The following is a 25,706-nucleotide window of genomic DNA, read 5'->3' as shown; positions in this document are numbered from 1 at the left end:
TTTGCGAGTTTTTTTTGTAAGCTTTTAAAATAACAAAATCAATATAATGAGAAAATAAAAAAGGTATTTTTTTTTAAGCTTTTTCTTGTAAATTATGATTGTTTGAAATAAGTAAACGCTCAAACTGACTCATTTTAAAAGCACACAACCTGTTTTCTTACGACGTTATCACGTAAAATCATCGTCCGTAAATCGGCTTTACAGGCAACCTCTTATTTTCTTACTTTTGATATAAGGTTTGCATAACGTATATTGTTTATACATAATATCGCAATTAAAAATCTATGATGAAACATTATAATGACATCGATATCGATATAAAATATCGATTTTAAAATGTGATTTTTGTTAGTTTCGTGTCAAAAAAAAAAAATAAAGAAAAAATCGAGGAGAAGTTCAAAAAAGTGATTTTCGTCATGTTCTCAAAACTCGAATAATTCTAATAATAATAAGCCATCAGTGTAAACTCTAAATTCTTTATTTTAATTTTTAAGGTTTTGTTTTTTTTTTTTTGTAAATTTCCAGAATAATTTGGTTGTGTATTGTAATTTTGTCAATAATAACATGCGCCTATCTGATAAACAACATCTGGAACAAACGCACCCAAAATCTAGTCGTTGTTAACTTGGACGGAAGATTAACGCCTGTTTGGGCAATTCCATTTCCCATGATAACAATTTGCCCCCCGCTCAAGATTCACCACAAAATGTTCAACTTCACAGAACGACCAACAAATTTAACAGAAGATGTGTACGAAAATTATATGATAATAGCTACAAAAAATATTTTTTAAATTAACCGTTTTATTTATATATGTATTCAAGGCAATACCGTGCTGAGATTGTATCACAAACATGTAGGTTCTCTGATAAATTTGACTATTATGCTGATTATACATTTGAAAACACAATACCGAATGCATCAAAATTAATCGAAATTATGTCGAATGTTGCCCCAACACTTGACACTTTTTATGGATGCAAATGGAGGAGAAAATCTATTCCTTGTCATCATTTGTTTGATCCTGTTTTAACAGAAAATGGAATTTGTTTTTCATTCAATTCATTCAAATCTGAACATTATCGGAATGAATTGTAAGTAGTAAAAAGCTATTATATTCTTTCAAGGATAATTTGACATTAAATTCGCCCAAAAACAAGTAAAAATTCCCCTCCAAATGTTTCCTTCGATAATAACTTTGACAAACCTGATCGAAAAATTGAATGGGATCTTGAACATGGTTACAATGACGAAGCTCTACGTTCTTTGAAAGCTTATCCTTTTCATACCGCTGGAGCAGGACCGTCACAAGCTCTTCAACTACAATTAGCAGATGAATATCGAGGCAGAGATAATAAATGTAGAACTTACGAACATCACATCACATTAATTCTTCAAACTCCAGGAGAAGAACCACAAGTATCTAATAATTACAATTTTCTTCCTTTTCATCATTATGTTACGGTTACAATCAAGCCTCAAATTATGACAACTTCTGAACGATTGCGACATTATACACCAGAAAGGTTTGAAAATTTTATAATTTGCATTTCTGTTTTGATATAAAAAATAAACTTAAAACTTTTATAAGGCGCCAATGCTACTACCAATATGAACGTAATTTGAGGTATTTTACGAAGTATACTCAAGCTAACTGTGAGTTGGAATGTCTGGCTAACCTAACCCTCGCCGAATGTGGATGTGTCCATTTTTCAATGCCAAGTAAGGGTTGTATTTTTTTCTTCAAAGCATTTTAACTAATTTTGTATTTTATTCAAAATAGGAACATCATCTCATCCAGTTTGTGGATTTCGATCTTTATCTTGCGTTAACAAAGTCGCAACTGATTTTACTAGTTGGAAATTTATGACAATGACAAAGTCGAATATTAAAAATGCATCATGTAATGGTAATTGTTTGCCAACTTGTTTTGATGTAAAATACAAAGCAGAGATTGAACAAGTTCCATTTACAGTTATTAACCCGTAAGAAAAAAAAAATACCTACACCTTTCTTATATAGATTTTTCATTTGATATTTTTGTGCGTTTATAGATTTGCGCGTTTAGTAGCTTTGGAAGTTAAATTCGATGAAGACGTCTTCAGTAATTTGATACGTTCCGAAGTGTACAGTAAGACAGATTTTATTGCAGATTGCGGAGGATTGCTGGGACTTTTTATGGGTGTTTCGATTTTGAGTTTGGTGGAACTTGTTTACTATTTAACCGTTAGACTGTGGTTGAATTTGAAAGAGAGAAGACGGATAAATGCCAGAGAAATAAAAAAGGAAATTAAAGAAATAGCTTGAGTTGAAATTTTTGTAAAATATTTGAACTTATAAATTTTCAAATCTTAATCAAAATAAATGGATTTAACTTACCTAATTGTTTTTTTGATTTTTGTGTTTTTTTTTTTGTTATTTGTATAATTATAATGTCACCACAAGTAAATAGTACTAAAGAATGGAAAACTGACAAAGTTTTGAATAAGTTATATGGCGTCAAAGTTATGAAAACCCAAAGTTATGAAAAACCAGAGCTATAAACACCAAAGCTATGAAAAGTGGTTTTTGGGTTGGCAACCATTAAGAGAAACCATCTAAGGGAAAAATGTACACGAGTCTCTCTTTCAGTAAGTGAAAAAAAAAAAAATATTTTGGGATAAAAAAAGTGTTTCAGATAAGCGGGTTTTTCTTAAGCGGGTTTTTCTATAATATTTTCAAAAGATTGCAAAAAACGCTTTTTCTTAAAATGAGTCAATTGAAGTTTTTATTTATTTCAAACAATCATAATTTACAAGAAAAAGCTAAAAAAAATTACCTTTTTTCTATTCTCGTTATAATAATTTTTTATTTTAAAAGATTACAAAAAAATTATGCCATTTAAAAGCCAAGAATATAACCATTTTTAAATTTTTACAATGCGCAAAAAGTATAAAAATAATTTATTGAAACAATTATTTTCTTAAAAAAAAGGAAAAAAAACATGAATTTTTATCTTCTCACGTCATTAATTCCATTTTTTTCCGTAACAACCTATAATAAATTTTATACCATCTGAAAGCTCTTAGCTCAAAATATATATATCGATCATGTCTATATTAGGCATCTACAAAAAGAGCTAGAATTTTTTGAACTCGATCAATTTTCATCAAAAAATGCAAAAAAAAACATATAATGTGTTTCAGATAAGCGAGTTTTTCTTAAGCGGGTTTTTCTATAATTTTCAAAAGGTTGCAAAAAATCATTTTTGTATGCATTTTTGTTCCAATTTACAAGTTGATAAAAAATGTTTATTGCAAATAAAAAAATTATTTTATTTGCATCAGAATAATTTTTTTTGCAATACAAAATATTTTTATTTTCAACCAAAAATTCTATTTTCAAAGCCAAATATTGTTGAGTTGCAAAAAAATTTATTTTTAATGTAAAATATTTACGTTCCTCATTTTGGTGGACGCGTGGCGGAATCAAAGCTAATTAAATGCTAATTTGTTGCGTAAACCAAAAATTTGTAGCTCGCATAGTTTTTGAATTATTGAATTACCCGCTAAAATAAGGCTGAAGTTAGCTAATTGTTGCGCAAAAATTAATTTTCTAGCTCCACTGAGTCATTTTTTATTTCAACTTAAAGTTTCAGAAGTGCACTTCCGGTTTGATCGTATCATAGCCAGTGGAGACATTTTTTAAAAATCACTTTTTTTAGGTTTTTTCTTTTGCCATTAATTGTAGTTTCTGAATTCATTACTTTTTGATATAAACTCCAAATTTTGTACCTCAAACCGTTTTTTAAAATATTCAAGATATTGTTTAAAAAAGATAGCTCAAAAAGTGCACTTTTTAAAGTTCAAATTGGAATAGAAAATGACTGAGAGGAGCCAAGAGCTACAAAATCAATTTTTGAGGAACAAATTTTGTTTTGTAAAGCTACAATTTTTTAAAAAAGAAATAAATTTAAAAATTTATTTTTTTTTTGAAAATTTTGACCGTTACCTACAAATAAAAAAAGTGATTTTGATCAAATCGGAATTGCACTTCTGAAACTAGCTACAAAATTAATTTTTGCGCAACAAATTAACATTTAGTTAGCTACAATTTTGGGCATCAAAAAACTATTAATTTTCCAACTTTCGTCCGCTAACTTCAATCTTATTTTAGCGGAATTTTGAATATCAAAAAAATCTCTGTTCAGGCTACCAACACCAAGTTTATGGAACTGAAAAGCATTTTTAAAAGCTACGAATTTGTTTTTAATCATTTCAGATTTCGTTCGCTAACTTCAGACTTATTTTAGCGCGAAAATTCAATAATTCAAAAACTATGCGAGCTACAAATTTTTAGTTTGCGCAACCAATTAGCATTTAATAAGAAAATTATGATCAAATTTTACCGACACATTGAGATCATAACAATTCCAAAAAAAATTAAGAAAAAGAATAATTTTTTTTTGAAATAAAAATGAGTCATCGTTACTATATACCTATTCGATACTTACTAAATCTCAGATAGAAGTCTAAAAATTCTTTTTTTTTTTTTTGTTAAATTTTAGAATAATCTGGTTATCTATTGTAATTTTGTCGATATTAACATGCGCTTACCTGATAAACAATATTTGGAACAAACGCAACTATAATCCAGCCCTTGTTACCTTAGACGGAAGACAAACACCTGTTTGGGAAATTCCATTTCCCACTGTTACAATTTGCCCACAGATCAAAATTCACAACGAACTTTTCAATTATACACATGTATCAACAAATTTAACAGAAGATGAGTACGAATATTATGAGAATATATTAAATATTTTACCATTAATCGATTTATTTATGTTTTCAAGGCAATACTTTGCAGAGGTTGTATCGCAAACATGTAATCTTAAAACGATGTATCTGTTTGATTCGTTCGAAAACAAATTACCGAATGCATCAAATTTGTTAAAAATGATGTCGAATATAGCTCCAAAATTAGATGACACTTTGTATGCATGCTATTGGAAAGAAAATTTAGTAAATTATTGTGGACTTTTGTTTGATCCTGTTTTAACAGAAGAAGGAATTTGTTTCTCATTCAATTCATTAAAATCTGAACATTATCGGAATGAATTGTAAGTAGTAAAAAGCTATTATATTCTTTCGAGGATAATTTGACATTGAATTCACCCAAAAACAAGTAAAAATTCCCGCCAAAATATTTCCTTTGATAACAACTTTGACAAACCTGATCGAAAAATAGAATGGGATCTTGAAAATGGTTACAATGAAGAAGCTCTATATTCTTTAGAAGCATTCCCTTTTCATGCAGTTGGATCAGGAATTACGGAAAGCCTTAGAATTTATCTAAAAGATAATTATGATGACGAAGATAAAAAATGTAGAGCTCCATTTCAGCGTTTCAAATTAACTGTTCAAACTCCAGGAGAAGAACCACAAGTATCAAAGAATTTTATTGATCTTCCTTTTGACCACGAGGTTTCGTTAACAATCAAGTCTCAGATTATGACAACTTCTGAAGGATTGCGACATTATAAACCAGAAAGGCGTCAATGCTATTATCAAAATGAACGGTATTTAAGGTATTTTACAAAATATACTCAAGCCAATTGTGAATTGGAATGTCTGGCAAATCAAACCCTTGCCAAATGTGGATGTGTCAAATTTTCAATGCCAAGTAAGGTTACTATTTTTTTTTTTCAAACCATTTAAACTAACTTTGTCAAAATAGGAAATTCATCTCAGCCAGTTTGTGGAGCTCGAAATAGTTTGTGTGTTCAAGAAACTGCAAATAATTTTGGTAGTTGGAAATTTATGGCTAAAACAAAGCCTTTTGGTGAAAGTGTGTGTACTGGTAATTGTTTGCCAACTTGTTTTGATGTAAAATACAAAGCAGAGATTGAACAACAAATTTCTGGTGACAGTCCGTACGAGTAAGAAAACAAAAAAAAAAACTACATACACGGAGAAAAAAAAATAACTCCAGGGATAGCTTAACTTCTGGTATATTTAATCATAATTATAGTTAAATATACCAGAAATCATGTTAAATGTACCAGAGATAAGGTTATTCTTGCGTTATTTTCTCCCTGTTCAGATTTATATAATTTTTGAAAGATTTTGTATTAATATTTTTGTTTCTAGCTATTATCGTAGCGAACGATACACAGTTTTGACAATTAAATTCGAAGAAGATGTACTCAATGGTTTAATACGTACAGAATTGTACAGTACAACAGATTTTATTGCAAATTGCGGAGGTTTGCTGGGACTTTTTATGGGTGTGTCGATTTTGAGTTTGGTGGAACTTGTTTACTTTTTTACTGTAAGATTGTGGTTGAATTTGAAAGCAAGAAGACAGATAAAAGTTAGGGAAATAGTGAAATTTAAAGAAATTGCTTGAGTTAAAATTTTGAAAAAATATGTTAACTGTAATTTTATCTATAAAAAATAAATGGACTTAAATTAATGGTTTTTGGATTTTTGTTAGGTATTTTAAGAAATCTATTAAAAGTGAAACTCTTTTTTCAAAACTGAGATAAGGATGATGAATTGTTTTATATAAGACAATAATTGTTCTGTTTAAATGTAACTTATTATTTCTTACTATTTCCTATACACCTACACTGAACCAAATCCTTACGTAAATACAACGAAAAAATTCGTTGAGCCAACGAAAATTTAATTGGCTCAACGAAATGGCTTTCATACGTTAATGAAGAACTTCATCAATCAACGAAAACTGTAGTATTTTGATGAAATTTTTCATAAAAATTCTTGATCGAGAGTTAATGAATTTTTACATCACTTTACGAAATTTTTCATCGATTAACGTAAAATTTAATTAACCACGGTGATATTTTTCGTTAGTCAATGTATTTTTTGATTAAATTATGAAAGAACTATCGTTAGCTAACAATTTTTTTCGTAAATTTTATGAATATTTTTATTAAATTACGAAAAAATATTCGTTTGCTAACGAAACTTTTCGTTGTATTAATTATTTTTTTTTTAGTAGATTAAAGTATTTATTTATTGGACTTGTTAAATTATTAATTTACAGTCCAAACCAAAAATTGGCGTTTCGACAAGATTGAGCTCACTTAAGTCAACTGATGAGTCCGACTTATCGTGAGACACCTTGTCAATACGCAAATATTTTTTATATTCAGCTCAACTTACATAGATTTTTAAACAAAAACCTAATGTGAACTATATAAAGCAAGATTAAATTTGTAATCATTAAAACAGAAATGCACGTTTTTTTTTTTGTAAGGCAACGTTTTTTTTTCGTTAACTGATGTATTTTTTCATAAGCCAATGTAATATTTCATTAGTATATGAAGAATATTCATAAACTTATAAAGATTTTCGTTAGTTAATGTTGAATTTCATAAGTTAATGAATTTTTTCGTTACTTAATTAAAACTTTGATAAAGTAAGGAAAAAATTCTTATTTTTATTTTTTAAAATGAGTATGAAATTTTTCGTTAATTGTGGAATCTTTTCATTGAATTGGATTTTTTGGCACTAAAAAGGGAGAAAAAATGTATGAAACGTTTTCATTAATTGATGAAGGTTTTCATATTACGAAAAATAACATATTTTCGTTGAGCCAACGAAAGTTTCGTTCTGCCAACGAAAATGTAGTGTATGAAACGATTTTCGTAATTTTACGAAATTTATTATTTTCAGTATAGACTGGCACTTTTATTAAGCTATATAAACCTTTTAGAATATAATTGAATCAGACATGATTTGAAATATATTTGAAGATTTTGAACCATACTTTTTCATCAATCTCAAAAATGTATAAATTAACCCTTAGGTATACATATATATTATAGTAAAGAAAAAATATAAATATTCTGGAACTTCCTCTCCTTTCTCTGTCGATGTCGTTCCGCTTTTGTATACTGCGTAGGTAAGTACTTATATTTTTTGTTTATCAACTCCATTCCCAAAATTGGCTGTGGTCTATTTGACTATACGTTCTGTAAAAAACACTTAAAAAAAAGACTTAAATTAGAAGGATTTTTGAAATTTTAATCTGAAAAACATATTTGTTTTGAGATTTTTTATACGCTTGAAAAAAAATTAAGTAGATATACACATAAATTCCTATAAATCAACTACACTGGTCAACAAAATTAAACTTTTTTGCCACAAGAACCAATGCAAAAATGTAGTTTTGAGAAAAACGGCTTCAACTCATTTGGAAACTCGTGCAACGGAAATTGATAGTTTAGGCTGCTAGGCAACAGATGAAGAATTTGGGTAGACGCATTTTAAAGAGAGACCGATAACAAGTAGTTTTGTAAAAATGTCAATTTAAAAAATATGCATTTGAAATTAAAAAAAAAATATTTATTGCAAATCAAAAAAAATTTGCATTGAACACAAAAATATTTATTGCAACTAAAAATATTTTGCATTTAAAAAATATTTTTTGAAACTAAAAATATTTTGCATTTAAAAAAAAAATTATATTGCAAATGAATACAATTTTTTTTTTGCAAATAAAAATAGCTATTTGCATTGAAAAAAAAAATTTATTCCAAATAAAAAATTTTCTGCAAAAAAAAAATCAATGCAAAATGTATGCATTAAATATTTTTTTTTAAGACTCGTCGAATTTCTTGCAAAGTTGACTTTTTGACCTTATATTATCTACAATATAATAGTTGAACAAGTGTATGTATGGTCAAATAGCCAAAATTTGAAGAAATTCAACGAGTATTAAAAACAAAAAAATATTTAATGCACACATTTTGCATTGAAATTTTTTTTTTTTCAATGCAGAAAATTTTAAGTTTGCAATAAATATTTTTTTTTGACAATGATATTTTTTTTAATTTGCAATAAATTTTTTTTTTTTAATTTGTAATGGAGAACAAATGTATTAAAAATAAAATAATTTTTTACAACCCTGATAACAAGTGAAATATGACGCATCAAAGTGAAAATGTCCAAAAATGCAGATTCGTGGTTTTGGCTTTGTGCCGACGATATCTATCGTCGAGGTTAAGCACGAAACGAAAACCTTACGAAATATTTTTTTTTTTTTCAGGGGAACTACCTATTTCTTGCGAGGAATTGACAATGCTTCCAAGACTGTCATTGTCTTGAAAAAGTGCAGCACTGCTTCGGACTCTGCGGTGAACTATCGTTTTTTCGTTTTTGAAAATTAATTACACCCACACAAAAACGGTGGAGAGTTGTTGGTCCCTAGGCTTTGCTTCTTAATGGGGTGTCGCATGTATGACATATCGTGCCACAATATTTATGTATTATTACTCTTCGCATTTGTATCTAAGTTTTTCATTTATTTTAAATTTTAAGTTTGGGACTCCATATCCCCGTGGTATCATTAAAATGTTAAATCAATCAACTAATTCCAACTATTCCAATTAATACATAAAAAGTACATTCGGAGAAATGTTTTTCTTCACAAAATTTCTAATCGTTGAAGTCGATGGAGGATAAGAAAAACAAATAGTTGTTGCAAAAATATAATTTATATAATTATTTTAATAATATTTGAAAAAAAAAACTATGGAGAGTTGTGATTCAATTGGAAAACGCATTAAATATGGAACCCCATTTCAAGCTTTTAAAGGAATTGTTCAATTATCTGTAGAGAATTTAACGAACAAATAAATAGCGATGCTAGGTCATGTCGATCCCTTTCAAACATAACCGTAATTGCTCAGAGATTGTGTTTTATGACATACATCTGTGAGCAATATGGTTGTGATTGAGGATGTATTGTATCTTGCGTCGTTATCTTATATTTACATTTATTGTTATTTTAGGATTTTAAGAAAACTAGAGATAAGGTATTTTAAGTAGATTAAGACAAATACATTTATATTTGTAAAATAGATATAAGACATACATAGCTATAGAGTAGAATAGATTTACTTGAATAAATGAGAATACTTTTAACTACCAAATTGATCGGTTGTGTTTTCGTTATACTGCAGTTGTCGGTTTTTTCATGGTGACCCCTAGTGTTTTATCGAGCACACAATATTAATAAAAAAAAAATGTTCTAAAGTGCGTGTAGTCGAAGTTTAATAAGGAACAAGTCCTTATAAGTTCGTGTTTTGTTTCTTTCTTCTCCAAGTGTTCCGCGTATAAATTAAAAATATGTCTCTTGTAAAACTCCAATATATTATCGGGCAACATATTTTAAGCTTAAAAAGGGAAATGCTTGAGGCCAGCCTTGAGGAGAGAGGGAAGCAATTAACTGAATGGAAACTACAACTGGACCACTGGGATTGGCTGTTTGAGGAAACCGACTCAGACTTACGAGCCAGTGGTAACATGCAATACCTTAGGACGAACTGCGCTGCAAAGGTAAGAAACAATATACAATCGGGTAAGAACCTTTGGAGTAAATTAAATGAGGCTTCAAAAATAAGTAAGGTGTCGAGCAAAGTGATTAGTAGGTTCAAACGAGCCATTAAAAACTTTGAGGAAGTTTTGGAGGACTTCCTAACAGGCACTGAAGGCTTAAGTTCTCTTCTTAGGGCAAGAGATTGCGCCGAACAGTTATCTGATGAATATGTGTCAGAAACTGGATCGGAGGATGAGACAACAGAACACCTCAAATTTTTAATTAAAAAATCCGAAAGAATTCTTACTAATTCAGTTGGGGATTATTCTTCTTTTAGAAACATCCTAAGTATTTCAGATACATATCACTCATATATGCGAGAAGAAAAAAGGAAACTAGTTCCTTTAGAGGAAATTGCACCTCAAGGGCCATTACTGAGAAACTGTACCTTTGGTAAAAGAAGCGGGAATTTTGCATCCAATTGCCCTTCTATAGAAACTTCAGACACAGCTTCAAATGAAGAGTGTGAAAATACAAACTTTACGTTTGGTTCCAAAACGCAACTCTCGAATGTTCGAGAAGAGTGTATGTTGTGGAAACCCCTTGTAGAGTGTTCTTCTCAAGAGTCAGTAGAAAATGATTTTGACTTGAGAAATCCTGAAAAAGCTACAGAAGAAAAGCGTTTTGTTTTCGAAACCCGCCAAACCAAGCTCTCAAATATTGCAGAAGTTCAAAGGAAAAAGGTTCCTTTGGAGGATAGCTTATCTCAAGTTTTAAAAGCCCATCAAGAAAAAAAGCCTATTTTAAAGGCATCTTTACCTTCAATCGATAATTGCGCTATGGGATGTGATTCCTTTCATTTCACTCATCAATGTGCCAAATTTATTAAATTGAGCTACAAGAAAAAGTTGAAGAAGTTAATCGCAAATAAACTTTGTTTTAAATGTTTGAAAGGCAAACATTTAAGCAAAAGTTGTGGCGAAGGTTCTTGTGATATTTGCAAAGGCAATCACAATACTTTGCTTCATGCAGAAAAAAAGGTTCCTAGTACGGAAACTGAGATTATCCTTAGTGATTCGTCATTTGAAGCAGAGCACTTATTTTCGAGCGAAGCATGTTCTTACGAAGAACAACATGACGTGAATCTTCAAACTAATAAAAAACTTGTATCTTCCAAAGCGGAGGAACATGATGTGACCCTTGATGGTCCTTTGGTGAATGAAACGCCAATTTTCAGTAATGAAGTAAACAGGATCCTTAGTGATCCAATCGAAATTAAAGTTCTACCGATTTCGAACTATGAAGATTCCGATAAGGAAGAAATTGAAAAGGTCGAAAGGGTAGATTCCCTATTGATTTGTTCTAAAACAAAACAAAGTATGATCTTTGGTAATCCAAGTGAGACTCAAGATCTACAAATTTCAGAATTAAATCTGATATATAATGAAAACGAACTTGATGGGATTGCTTACCCATCAGCAGTAGAAATAGGTTCTAGTTGCTTAAGTTCTGATGAACAAGATTTTATAGTTAATGTTCCAATGGAAACTCAAACTCTAAAATTAATAGGAACATTTATTAATTCCCTGAGTAATTGTACGATCAAGGAATTTAAGGATTCCGAGGAACAAAAAGTGAAGAAAATCGTAAGTGTTCCAATTTCAAAAGTAAATGTACGCAAGGGATTATTTAAAAATAAACACAGTAAAATGCTGAAAACAAAATATGATGTTTTTAAAGAGTATTTTTTTGATAATATTGATCAAAACCTTCAATTTTTATTTAAAATAAATTTAAAACATAAAATAAACATTGAAATCTCCAATTTTACAAGAGTTGGTGTTTTGAAATACTGCTTAAAAAGTCTTTCTTACACTAACCTTTTTTATTCGAAAATAAATGAAGATCTTCCTACGTATTCTGTCAAGATTTCTAAACAATATTTTGGTATGTCCAAGGAAATCATTATGGAATGGAAATTATTGTTGTACGATAATCGTTATTTGCTTGTTGTGATTTTAAATAAGAAATCTTTCCTTTATCTTAAAATTATAAAATGGCTTACTATACGTGGAAAATATTGTACTAATAAATCGAACAATAAAGTAGGAATACGAGTATGTCCTCAAAATAATTTTAATAATTTTATTAAAGGTGTTTTTCTAACTTTCAAAATACTTATTTTAATTTCAGGCTTCCAGAGAATGTTCATTGTTTATTTTAAATCATGTATTAATATACATTTCCACTTTTCAGGATCCCAAGCGCAGTGTAGAAGCATTGAACTTGAAACAGGAAAGTTCATAGTTACCTTGCATCCTCAAGGCAATTATTTAAATATGAACCATCACAAATCAAGATGGTTAAGTCTGATTCCAAAAGATTTAAAAGGAATCTTTAATTTTAATAAAATTAATGACACTTTGTCGTTTTATTTAAATGAAACTAATTCATTTCAAAAAATTATTTATACCTATGCCCTGGGAAAGTGGCAGGGAATCAAAGAATATCTTTGGCTAAATTGGCCTCTATCCCACACTAGACGCAAGGACAAGCAATGGGACTTCGACAAATTCAAGTACATTGCTCGTCCTTTTCCTAGGAAGGTTACAAACAAGTTATATATTTATAACTGAAAAATATATCTCGCATTTATGAATTGAAATAAATTGTAGTCAATATTGTTAGCATAAATTAACTGAACAATATAATATTCAATTTAATTATAAAAAGTTGTATAGTTATTTGAAAAAGAAATTAAAATATGTCAAACAAAACATTTAAATTTGTATAACATATTATAATGTTTAAGAAAAATATCTTGTTTATGATTTCATTGATGTAGTACATGTTAAGAACAATAAATTCATGTAGGTATTTCGTGTTTTTATAAAAATTTATAAGTATTTTGGTTTCCTAAGTTCATGTTCCAAACAGGTTCAAAATGTAAAAAAAATCGGTCTAATTCATTGTAATATCTTGAATAATTAAAGAATTTATTTACTATATTTAAAAATTGCTTGAATTAAAATATTGTAAAAATTATTTACGAGCATTTTCACTAAGCAAAAATATAATAACATTATTTAGAATAACAAGTAAATTTATCTCGAACCGAAGGAAGCATTGGACCGACCAGGAAACAACATCAACAATGGAATTGGTAAAACTAGAAGAGTGAAGTGGTTGATTCAGTAAAATTGTATCCTGATATGATATTACCAGTGAATGCAGTGGAGTGTTTGATAAAATCATCTAGGATTAACATAGCTGACAAAATTCGAGTTCAGTAAAAACGTATATATATTCGAAAGATTATTACCTTGGTGTGCACCGAATTTGCCAGTAACACCACACTTTCTTAGATGACTTAAACACACTTGATCAATATAATGACAAGTAAGATGGTCAATAAACGAAGATAAAAAAGTTGGATTTAAATAATGACAAGGGTCATATTTATCGACTATTCAAATCCCAATCCATGAAGCATTTGCAACCAGATGTTAAAACTTGCAAATCCTACTAATCGGAATAAGTGAGTTCTGAAAGAAGAAAATTCTGACACTAGTTCTTGCATATGGAGTCTAGGATTCTCACAAGAAGACATCATATGAAGACATCAAAGGTGCCTCCTCGATGTTAAATTAAAATGGTATGACACAACGTCTGATGTGCATTCTACAACTCTTCAAGACACTGGTGAATAATTTCAAATCGTTGTATCCAGTTGATATATACTTTGCAGAATCATCACTTGCTACATACAGCATCTTCACCACAATAATTCTACCAATTTCCAACGACGACGTTCCTGAAGATCAGCATTACCCTAAAATCATTAAATTGACACATTTTCAATGATGCCAATGGCGGGAGTATGTTCAATTATCTGTAGAGAATTTAACGAACAAATAAATAGCGATGCTAGGTCATGTCGATCCCTTTCAAACATAACCGTAATTGCTCAGAGATTGTGTTTTATGACATACATCTGTGAGCAATATGGTTGTGATTGAGGATGTATTGTATCTTGCGTCGTTATCTTATATTTACATTTATTGTTATTTTAGGATTTTAAGAAAACTAGAGATAAGGTATTTTAAGTAGATTAAGACAAATACATTTATATTTGTAAAATAGATATAAGACATACATAGCTATAGAGTAGAATAGATTTACTTGAATAAATGAGAATACTTTTAACTACCAAATTGATCGGTTGTGTTTTCGTTATACTGCAGTTGTCGGTTTTTTCAGGAATATTCTTTGATTATTTTAATGAGAGTTCAATTCATGGATTTAAATATGTTGGTGAACAAAAACGTTCAGCTTTGGAAAGGTAATTATAAAAAAGTGTGAGTGATGGTTATAGATTTAAATCATATTTCTAACACACAAATAACATGAAAAAGTATTCACCTAATTTTTAATATTTGGAACCAAAGAAACCATAATCCAGTCCTGGTTACCTTAGATGGAAGATTGACGCCAGTTTGGGAAATTCCATTTCCCATGGTTACAATTTGTCCGCAAATCAAAATTCACAACAAAATTTTTAATCTCACAAAAGAGCCAACAAATTTAACGGAAGCTGAGTATCAGTATGATTATTTTTTTAAGCCTTTGGTTTCAAGATTAGTGATGGAAACTATCGAATAAAAACTATCAAGCTATCGACAGTTTGTAAAATATTCATTAATTCGATAGTAGTTTTAAATCATTCATTCATTTAGTTACTATTTTCATTCGAATAGTTTTTTCATTCGAATATTTTTTTTTATTCGAATAGTTTTTTTTATTCGATAGTTTTTTCATTCAATTTGCTTTTTTATTCTATAGTTTTTTCATTCCAGTAGTATTTTTATTCGAAAGTCGATAGTTTTTATTCGATAGTTTTATTCGATAGAGTTTATTCAAATGAATGAATGAATGAATGAATGAACGAATGAACTATTCGATAGTTCAAATAATTCAGTTACTAACTATCGATAGTACATATCATTCAATAGTTCCCATCACTGTTCAAGATCGCTTGGTTTTAAATTAATAATTCTATTCAAGGCAATACTTTAGAGAGTTTGGATCGCAAACAGGATGTATTATTCCTGGATTAGATTCTGGCACAACGTATTCCAACGAATTTATTCCCAATGCATCAAAATACATCAAATTTATGTCGAATGTAGCTCCCACATTCGATGAAATAATGTCTGGATGCTTTTGGAAAGATAAAGTTAATTGCGAGGATTTGTTTGATCCTGTTTTAACAGAAGATGGAATTTGTTTCTCATTCAATTTAATTAAATCTGAAAATTATCAGAGTGAATTGTAAGTTTAGTTATAAGATATTTCATTACATTGAACATAATTTAACATTTAAATTTCATACCAAAAACAAGAAACAACTTTGACAATAATGATCGAAAAATAGACTGGGATCTTGAACATGGTTACAATGAAGAAGCTCTATATTCTTTGGAAGCATTCCCTTTTCATGCAGTTGGAGCAGGAATTACGGAAAGCTTTGTCCTAATTCCAACGGATGAAATAGAAGACGAAGATAATAAATGTAGAACTTATTTGCAGGATTTCAAATTAATTGTTCAAACTCCTGGAGAAGTACCACAAGTAAAAAAGAATTTTATTAACATTCCATTTGATCACGATGTTTTGTTAACAATCAAGCCTCAAATTATGACAACTTCTGAAGGATTGCGACATTATACACCAGAAAGGTTTGAAAATCATTCATATGATTAATAATTAAAAAATTTATAAAAAAAAACCTTTTAAAGGCGTCAATGCTACTATCAAAATGAACGGTATTTAAGGTATTTTACAAAGTATACTCAAGCCAACTGTGAATTGGAATGTCTGGCAAATCAAACCCTTGCCAAATGTGGATGTGTCAAATTTTCAATGCCAAGTTAGGTTTTTTTTTTTTCAAAAACAATTTTAACTAATTTTGTCTTCTCTGTCGAAAATAGGATCTTTATCTCATCCAATTTGTGGATCGAAAAAAGTGTTTTGTGCTGATCAAATCGCAAATAATTTTAGTAGTTGGAAATTTATGGCTAAAACAAAGCCTTTTGGTGAAAGTGCATGTACTGGTAATTGTTTGCCAACTTGTTTTGACATCAAATACAAAGCAGAGATTGAACAACAAATTCCTGGTGACGGTATCACAAAGTAGTACAAAATAATATGTATAAATTTGTCTTCGAGATTTTCTATTTATATTATGCTTATTTTGTTTCAGATTGTTTCGACTAACATTGTTGCAAATTAAATTCGAAGAAGATGTCTTTAATGGTTTATTACGTTCGGAATTGTATAGTACAACGGAGTTTATTGCAAATTGTGGAGGATTACTGGGACTGTTTATGGGTGTTTCGATCTTGAGTTTGGTGGAACTTGTTTACTTTTTTACTGTTAGACTGTTGATGAATTTGAAAGAAAGAAGACAGATACAAGATGTTGAGCAATGTTGGGAAAAGAAGTGACCTAGTTAAAGATTAATTATCACTGATTTCTATTTACAAAATGTAATCAGTAATATAGATTAATTAATCAAATTAATCAAAATTCTTAGAACTCTTATTTACAAATTTGAAAATTGTTTACATTTTAAATTTTTAAATGAATTTGTTCTCCAAAAAATTTTGCAATTTGATTTCTTTTATAGTTGTTATGATGAATTTAAAAAAAAAAAACAAAATTTCAAAACCCTTAGGTATTTAAAAAACAATTTTTTTATAAAATTATTAAAAATCATAATTTAATCCAAAATTAAAGAAAAAAAAAAAAAAAATAAAAGTTCAATTTCAAAAATTTGATTTTTCAATAACAAAAATAAATTTTTTTTTATCCGAACATTTTTTTCAAAAATTTGTTTATGATTTATATTAAAATTACAAATTTAGTGTGAATTTATTAAGTCACTCGGAAGAAATTCAGAAATAAAAAAAAAAAAAACGTTCTATGGCAAATGTCCATCAGATCAGCAAAGCAAGGTGAGCAGAATATAAGTTTTATTATTGCTAATTAAGTACCCCAAAACTAAACTAAATGCTCCACTACTTTTGTTAAAAATCAAATACTCCGCTAAATTGAGCTAAAGTTGGTATAAAGCAATTACCAGAAAAGCTTTAAAAATCGGGTTAGGTGTTATAGTATTTTGTTGCTAATTATGTGCTCTACGAACCCAAAAAAAAATTCCAAAAACTTTTTTTTTCTAAAAAAAAATTTTCTTAGGTAGACATTAAAAATAAAATGCACGACTGGGGTCGCACGAACTTGCTCTTAGAGTTAAAGTTGCTTAAATTTTTAAGAATTTTTATATAAAAATTTGGAAAAAAAAATAATATTCGTTTTTTAAAAAAAATAAAATAATATCTGAAATTAAATTGCCCTCCAAAACAAGTATGCAGTTTTGATTGATATATTAACATGCATTTTTAGAAAAAAATTTTTCAAAATCGTTAGAGCCGTTTTTTAAAAAACTAATTTTTTATAAATAATTTTTTGGAAAAAAAGTTTAAAAATAAAATTGGTATGCCATTTTGTAAAAATCACTAATCAACATCTAAAAACATAATTTCAAAAAAATTAAATGTCCCGTTTTCGAAAATTTGATTTTTCAAAAAGAAAAATTTCAAAATTTTTTTAAAAATCCAAAAATTATTTTTTTCAAAATTTTATTTTTGGCTTATATTTAAATTATATAAATGCTTCTTCACAAAAAGTTTCGTTGAAATCGAATTAGCAGTTTTGGAGATAATCGGATTTGAAAAAAAAACGGTTCTATGGCAGGTACCGTTAATAATGATTTTCAAAAAAAAATTTTTTCATTAGAAGATAGACCTTAACTTTAAACTAACATTTGAATTTTTTAAACAAAATCGTTAGAACCGTTTTTGAGATATTTCAATTTTACTAAAATCGGTATATGACAAGTACCGTTATTTTTGGTCCAAAAAAATTAATTCCAAAAACCCCTCTGGAGAGTCGCCAAATAACGCTGCATACCAGGTTTGACATCAATCGGTCCATCCGTTTAAGCTGTAGCTCCTTATACAGACAGACAGACAGACTGACAGACTGACAGACTGACAGACTGACAGACTGACAGACTGACAGACTGACAGACTGACAGACTGACAGACTGACAGACTGACAGACTGACAGACTGACAGACTGACAGACTGACAGACTGACAGACTGACAGACTGACAGACTGACAGACTGACAGACTGACAGACTGACAGACTGACAGACTGACAGACTGACAGACTGACAGACAGACAGACGGACTTCCGGGACCCACTTTTTTGGCATTGTCTACCATCGTAATGTCATGGAAAAATGTTATCTCAAATTTTTTTTTTTTTACGAATGCATAACTTGATATATAGTACCTATATCGCAAGTAAAATAAATTGCACGACTGGGGTCGCACGTACTTGCTCTTATGGTAAAAGTTACTCTAATGTTAAAGTTTATCATTGAACAAAATAAGGGAAAATTTAAAATTTGATATTTTAAATTTTCTTTAGTGGTGCAAAAAAAATAAAATCTGTTTTTATAAATAATTAAATGCAGTTTTAAATGATCTTTTACAAAAAACTAAGTATGCCATTTTATTTCTAGTATAAAAAGGAATTTTTAGAAAAAAATTTTCGAAAATCGTTAGAGCCGTTTTTTAAAAAAATAATTTTTTGTATATAAAAATTTCCTAACATTTTTCAAAAAAAAAGTTGATATGCAATTTTGAATAAATAATTAATTTACACATAAAAACAAAATTTCAACATTTTTCAGCAACTCGTTTCCAAAAAATTGATTTTTCAAAAAAAAAATTTGAAATATTTTTTAAAAATCCAAAAATGTGTTTTTTGAAAAATTAAAATTTTTTTTAAATAATGATTGATTAAACGTTTCTGTATTAAAAATTTGGTCGAAATCTGTTTTGTCGTTTTTGAGAAATTCATAAATCCAAAAAACCGTTCTATGGCAGGTACCGTTAATAACGGTACAAAAAATATTTTTTTTATTATCAAAGGAGGCTCTTATCTGTAACAGTAAGCAGAAAAATTGTAATCAAAATCGTTATAGCCGTTTTTGAAATAAATCAACTTTTCTGTTTCCGTTATATGACAGGTACCGTTAGTTTTGGTCCTAAAAAAAAAACTTCAATTTCTCCTCTAGGGAATCACCCAAAACTGCTAACTACCAAGTTTGAAGAAAATCGCTTCAGTAGTTTAGGCTGTAGCTCGAGGTTCTTACAGACAGACAGACAGACAGACAGACAGACAGACAGACAGACAGACAGACAGACAGACAGACAGACAGACAGACAGACAGACAGAATTTCCGGACCCACTTTTTTGGCATTCTCCGTCATCGTAATGTCATGTAAAATTGTTATCTCGAGTTCGATTTTTTTTACGAATCCTAAACTTGCCCTATAGTACCTATATCGCAAGTAAAATAGTATGACTAAGTGCTCGACTTATTTAAGTGATTCAATTTTTTTTTCTACAAATTAGTCCAGCACTTAATTTTTCAACTCCAATTTTGAGGAAAAAAATTGAATTTCTTGAGAAATTCGAAATTCTAGATAGCAGAGAAATAGAAAATGTGAAATTTTGGAAAAGTCTCCGAAAAATGAAGTCCTTAATTTATATTAGTCGAGCATTTATTCGAGAAAATTAAACAAAAAAATTATTTTACTAATTTTTTTTATTTGTATCATAGCATAATCATCTGCCCGCTCATATTGCTATATTCAATATGTAGGTTCATAGAATTCCTTTACTTAAAATATTTGTGTTATAAATAATGTAAGCAACCAATTACTTAAAAGAATCGAGCTTGATATGAACTATATTGCGTACCGTTATGCAGGCTAATATCGCACGTAATTAAAACATTGTCATACTATGTCTATATGCTATGCATATCCTATCGTAAAGTGCAATCAATTTTGAAAAAAAAAAAAAAATGTATACATATGTATAATAAAAGAAATAGCTTTTAAATACGTGTTCATAAGTTCTAAGCGATTGCAGTTGCAAACTTAGTACGTTAATAGAAAGAAGTAGCTAGTTAGTAGCGTTACCACAATAGACCATTACGGTAAAGCAGTAACGTTCAGAAAATTTTACCGACACATCGAGATCATAGCGAATCCGAAAAAGATTAAGAAAAAGAATAATTTTATTTAGATCTTGAATGAAAATTCAAAGTTATCGTTACTATACCTATACCTACTCTATACTTACAAAATCTCAGATCGAAGACAAGATTTTAAATAAAACGTTATTTTTTTTCTTTAATTTTAGAATAATTTGGTTGTGTGGTGTAATTTTGTCGATTTTAACATGCGCTTATTTGATAAGCAATATTTATGGATCAAACGCAACCATAATCCAGCTCTAGTAACCTTAGATGGAAGACAAACGCCTGTTTGGGAAATTCCATTTCCCACCATTACAATTTGCCCGCAAATCAGAATTAACCATCAAGATTTCAATCTTACACATGGGTCAACAAATTTAACTGAAGATGAGTACGAACAAACATCACAATAAAATAAATATTTAATATTAACCGATTTATATATGAAATCAAGGCAATACTTTGCAGAAGTTGTATCGCAAACATGTAGCCTTCGAACATGATATTTGTTTGATTCGTTCGAAAATGAATTTGGAAAGAACAATTAGTTAATTATTGTGGACTTTGGTTTGATCCTGTTTTAACAGAAGAAGGAATTTGTTTCTCATTCAATTCAATAAAATCTAAATATTATAGAAGTGAATTGTAAGTAGTAATAGCCTATTATATTATTTCAAGGTAAATTTGATATTGAATTAAAAAAAAAATAAAGCAAAAATTCCCGTCAAAACGTTTCCTTCGATAACAATTTTGACAATCATGATCGAAAAATAGAATGGGATCTTGAACATGGTTACAATAAAGAAGCTCTATATTCTTTGGAAGCATTCCATTTTCATGCAGTTGGATCAGGAATTACATAAAGACTTAGACTTTATCTAAAAGATAATTACGACGACGAAGATAATAAATGAAGAGCTCCATTTCAGCGTTTCAAATTAACTGTTCAAACTCCAGGAGAAGACCACAAGTATCAAAGAATTTTATTGACCTTCCTTTTGATCATCATATTTCGCTAAAAATCAAGTCTCAAATTATGACAATTTCGGAAGGATTGCGACATTATATACCAGAAAGGTTTGAAAATCAGCTTTTTTTACACATCTGTTTTTATATAAAAAAAAAAGAGGTTGTCTGTAAAGCCGGTTTACTAACGATGATTTTACGTGATAACGTCGTCAGAAAACAGGTTGTGTACTTTTAAAATGAGTCAATTGAAGCGTTTATTTATTTCAAACAATCATAACGGTCATATTGTCGGGAGCGGGTCATAACTCTGCTTGTCAAAATTCTGTACGACAAAATTCTGTACGACAAAATTCTGTAGGGTCAAAATACTGTAAGACCATAATTCTGTACGTCATTATACTGTATAAATACAAAATTCTGAACCTCAAAATACTTAGAAGCTTGCCTCTTTATTAAGTTGATCTCTTAAAAATTCATAGTAAACCTTCTTTTAAATATCTCTGTATTTCAAAATTCTGTAAAAATGCTGTAATGCTGCGCGCGCACTTTTTTACATAATCAAAACGATATTTTTTACAGCATTTTTACAGAATTTTGATGTACAGAATTTTGATGTACAGAATTTTGAAATACAGTATTTTGACCAACCAGAATTTTGCTATACAGAATATTGACTTTCAGAATTTTGTTCGTACAGCATTTTGCACATACAGAATTTTGACATACAGTATTTTGGCATACAGTATTTTGAATACAGAATTTTGCAACATACAGAATTTCGACCCCAACCCCATATTGTCATATACGGGTTGGGGTCGAAATTCTGTATGTTGCAAAATTCTGTATTCAAAATACTGTATGCCAAAATACTGTATGTCAAAATTCTGTATGTGCAAAATGCTGTAGGAACAATATTCTGAAAGTGCGCGCGCACTTTTTTACATTATCAAAACGATATTTTTTTACAGCATTTTTACAGAATTTTGATATACAGTATTTTGCAGTACAGAATTTTACAAAACAGAATTTTGCATGTCAGTATTTTGTTGATACAGTATTTTGACGTACAGAATTTTGTATTTACAGTATAATGACGTACAGAATTATGGTATTACAGTATTTTGACCCTACAGAATTTTGTCGTACAGAATTTTGACAAGCAGAATTATGACCCGCTCCCGTCATATACCGATTTTAGTAAAAACAAAAACGGTTCCAACGATTTTGTTTACAAAATTCAAATGTAAGTTTTAAGACAAGATCTATCTTTTATTGAAAAATTTTGATTTTGAAAATCATTATTAACGGTACCTGCCATAGAACGGTTTTTTTTTTTTTTCAAATCCGATTATCTCCAGAACTACTTGTTCAATTTCAACGAAACTTTTTGTAAAGAAGCATATATATAATATAATTTTAATATAAACCAAAAATTAAACTTTAAAAAAATAGTTTTTGGATTTTTAAAAAAAATTTGAAATCAAATTTTCAAAATTTTGGATTTAGATGTTGATTGGTGATTTCTACAAAATGGCATTGATACCAATTTTATTTTTAAACTTTTTTTCCAAAAAATTATTTATAAAAAATTAGTTTATAAAAAAACGGCTCTAACGATTTTGAATTTTTTTTTTCTCTAAAAATGCATCTTAATATATCAATCAAAACTGTATACTTGTTTTGGAATTCAATTTGATTTCAGATTTTGTTATTTTATTTTAAAAAACGATTTTTTTTTTTTATTATTCTCTTTTTTTTGTTTGTACCTAGTACCTACCTACCTTATTGGGGTGTCGTTTGCATGACATGTCGTGCCATAATATTTATTATAATTTATTGCTCTTCGCATTTGTATCTAAGTTTTTCATTTATTTTAAATTTTAATATCCCTGTGGTGTAGTTTAAGGGTGAAATAAATCAACTATTTCAACTAATAAACAAAAAGTACATTCCAAGAAATATTTTTTTTCACAAAACTTGTAATCTTTGACGTGGATGGAAGATAGAAAAAATAAATAAATAAAAAATTATTTTTATAATTGTTTTAATAATAAGTGAAATAAACTATGGAGAGTTCTGATTCAGTAACAAATGCTGATCAAATTGGGAAACTCATTAAATATGGAACCCCGTTGCAAGCTCTTAAAGGAATATTCTATGATTATTTCAAAGAGACGTCAATTCATGGATTCAAATATGTTGGCGAACAAAAACGTTCAGCTTTGGAAAGGTAATTATAACAAAATATGGGGATGGTTAAAGATTTACCTAATCACTTTTCAAAATTTGTGTGTCATCAAAAAAAATTTTGAGTAATTTTTTTGTAGAATAATCTGGTTGGGTGCTGTAATTGTGTCAATTTCAACATGCAGCTACTTAATTTACAATATTTGGGACCAACGTAACCATAATCCAGTACTGGTAGCCTCAGACGGAAGATTAACGCCAGTTTGGGAAATTCCATTTCCCATGGTAACAATTTGTCCGCAAATCAAAATTCACAACAAAACTTTGAATCTCACAAAAGAGCCAACATATTTAACGGAAGATGAGTATCAGTATGATTTTGGCTTCAAGATCGCTATTGGTTTTAAATTAATAACTATATTTTCAAGGCAATACTTTTTGGAGTTTGGATTCCAAACACTATGTTCTATTCATGGATTTGATTATAACGGAAAGTATTCCAACGAATTTATTCCGAATGCATCAAAATACATCAAACTTATGTCGAATGTTGCTCCAACATTCGAAGAAATAATGTCTGGATGCTTTTGGAAAGATAAAATTAATTGTAAGGATTTGTTTGATCCTGTTTTAACAGAAGATGGAATTTGTTTCTCATTCAATTTAATTAAATCTGAAAATTATCAGAGTGAATTGTAAGTTTAGTTATAAGATATTTCATTACATTGAACATAATTTAACATTTAAATTTCATACCAAAAACAAGAAACAACTTTGACAATAATGATCGCAAAATAGACTGGGATCTTGAACATGGTTACAATGAAGAAGCTCTATATTTTTTGGAAGCATTCCCTTTTCATGCAGTTGGAGCAGGAATTACGGAAAGCTTTGTTCTGAATCCAACAGATAAAATAGAAGACGAAGATAATAAATGTAGAACTTATTCGCAGGATTTCAAATTGATTGTTCAAACTCCTGGAGAAGTACCACAAGTAAAAAAGAATTTTATTAACATTCCATTTGATCAGGATATTTTGTTATCAATCAAGGCTCAAATTATGAAAACTTCGGAAGGATTGCGACATTATACACCAGAGAGGTTTGAAAATCTTTTATTTTAGTCCTTTGTTTTGTTATAAAAAAAAAAAAAAAAACTTTTAAAAGGCGTCAATGCTACTATCAAAATGAACGGTATTTGAGGTATTATACAAAGTATACGCAAGCCAGCTGTGAATTGGAATGTCTGGCAAATCAAACCCTTGCCAAATGTGGATGTGTCAAATTTTCAATGCCAAGTTAGGTTATTTTTTTTTTTTTTCAAACAATTTGAACTAATTTTGTCTTCTGTCCAAAAAAAAAGGAGCTTTATCTCATCCAATTTGTGGATGGAAAAAATCGTCTTGCGCTGATCAAGTCGCAAATAATTTTGTTAGTTGGAAATTTATGGCTAAAACAAAGGGTTTTGGTGAAAGTGCATGTACTGGTAATTGTTTGCCAACTTGTTTTGACATCAAATACAAAGCAGAGATTGAACTACAAACTCCTCGTGATGGCGGTACCAACACGTACAAAACTATTATATATAATATTCTTAAAGATTTTCTCATTGATATAATGCTTATTTTGTTTTAGTTTGTTTCGTCTAACATCGTTGACAATTAAATTCGAAGAAGATGTAGTCAATGGTTTAATACGTACAGAATTGTACAGTATAACAGATTTTATTGCAAATTGTGGTGGATTACTGGGACTTTTTATGGGTGTTTCGATTTTGAGTTTGGTGGAACTTGTTTACTTTTTTACCGTTAGACTGTTGTTGAACTTGAAAGCAAGAAGACAGATACAAGATGTGAAGCAATGTTGGGAAAAGAAGTGATCTGGTTAATGATTAATGATCAGTAATTTCTCATTACAAAATGTAACCAGTACCTAATTCAGATTAATGATCATTTATTACATTAATCATCAATCAAATTAATGAATACCAGTTTTGTTTTAGTTCAAGTTACTTTAATTTTAGAACTCTTATGTACAAA

At 29.1% G+C, this 25,706-nt stretch overlaps 4 protein-coding genes across 4 annotated transcripts; all 4 read left to right on the top strand.

Moving 5' to 3' along the window:
- Positions 1 to 366: 366 nt before the first annotated feature.
- Positions 367 to 2,383, top strand: LOC129912431 (pickpocket protein 28-like). The gene is made up of 7 exons (XM_055990648.1): positions 367 to 461; positions 526 to 750; positions 825 to 1,094; positions 1,161 to 1,526; positions 1,592 to 1,722; positions 1,784 to 1,985; positions 2,055 to 2,383. Exons 2-7 carry the CDS (start codon positions 668 to 670, stop codon positions 2,305 to 2,307), a joined length of 1,305 nt encoding a protein of 434 aa, XP_055846623.1. The 5' UTR covers positions 367 to 461; positions 526 to 667; the 3' UTR covers positions 2,308 to 2,383.
- Positions 2,384 to 2,432: 49 nt separating this feature from the next.
- LOC129908304 (pickpocket protein 28-like) lies at positions 2,433 to 6,390 on the top strand. Its single transcript, XM_055984713.1, has 5 exons — positions 2,433 to 2,488; positions 4,547 to 5,101; positions 5,168 to 5,664; positions 5,719 to 5,920; positions 6,132 to 6,390. Exons 1-5 carry the CDS (start codon positions 2,433 to 2,435, stop codon positions 6,388 to 6,390), a joined length of 1,569 nt encoding a protein of 522 aa, XP_055840688.1.
- Positions 6,391 to 14,519: 8,129 nt separating this feature from the next.
- LOC129908303 (pickpocket protein 28-like) lies at positions 14,520 to 16,835 on the top strand. The gene is made up of 7 exons (XM_055984712.1): positions 14,520 to 14,671; positions 14,778 to 14,933; positions 15,394 to 15,660; positions 15,732 to 16,067; positions 16,128 to 16,258; positions 16,320 to 16,521; positions 16,592 to 16,835. The coding sequence occupies exons 1-7, from the start codon at positions 14,520 to 14,522 to the stop codon at positions 16,833 to 16,835; spliced, it is 1,488 nt and encodes a 495-aa protein (XP_055840687.1).
- Positions 16,836 to 23,527: 6,692 nt separating this feature from the next.
- Positions 23,528 to 25,642, top strand: LOC129910304 (pickpocket protein 28-like). Its single transcript, XM_055987635.1, has 7 exons — positions 23,528 to 23,710; positions 23,808 to 24,038; positions 24,096 to 24,362; positions 24,434 to 24,769; positions 24,835 to 24,965; positions 25,031 to 25,235; positions 25,303 to 25,642. Exons 1-7 carry the CDS (start codon positions 23,547 to 23,549, stop codon positions 25,544 to 25,546), a joined length of 1,578 nt encoding a protein of 525 aa, XP_055843610.1. The 5' UTR covers positions 23,528 to 23,546; the 3' UTR covers positions 25,547 to 25,642.
- Positions 25,643 to 25,706: the final 64 nt, after the last annotated feature.

Source organism: Episyrphus balteatus, chromosome 2 (assembly GCF_945859705.1).
Source record: "Episyrphus balteatus chromosome 2, idEpiBalt1.1, whole genome shotgun sequence".
In the NCBI taxonomy this organism is placed as follows: Eukaryota; Metazoa; Arthropoda; class Insecta; order Diptera; family Syrphidae; genus Episyrphus; species Episyrphus balteatus.
Note: the sequence above shows the minus strand (reverse complement) of the source record. Positions and strands in the feature narration are given on the sequence as shown.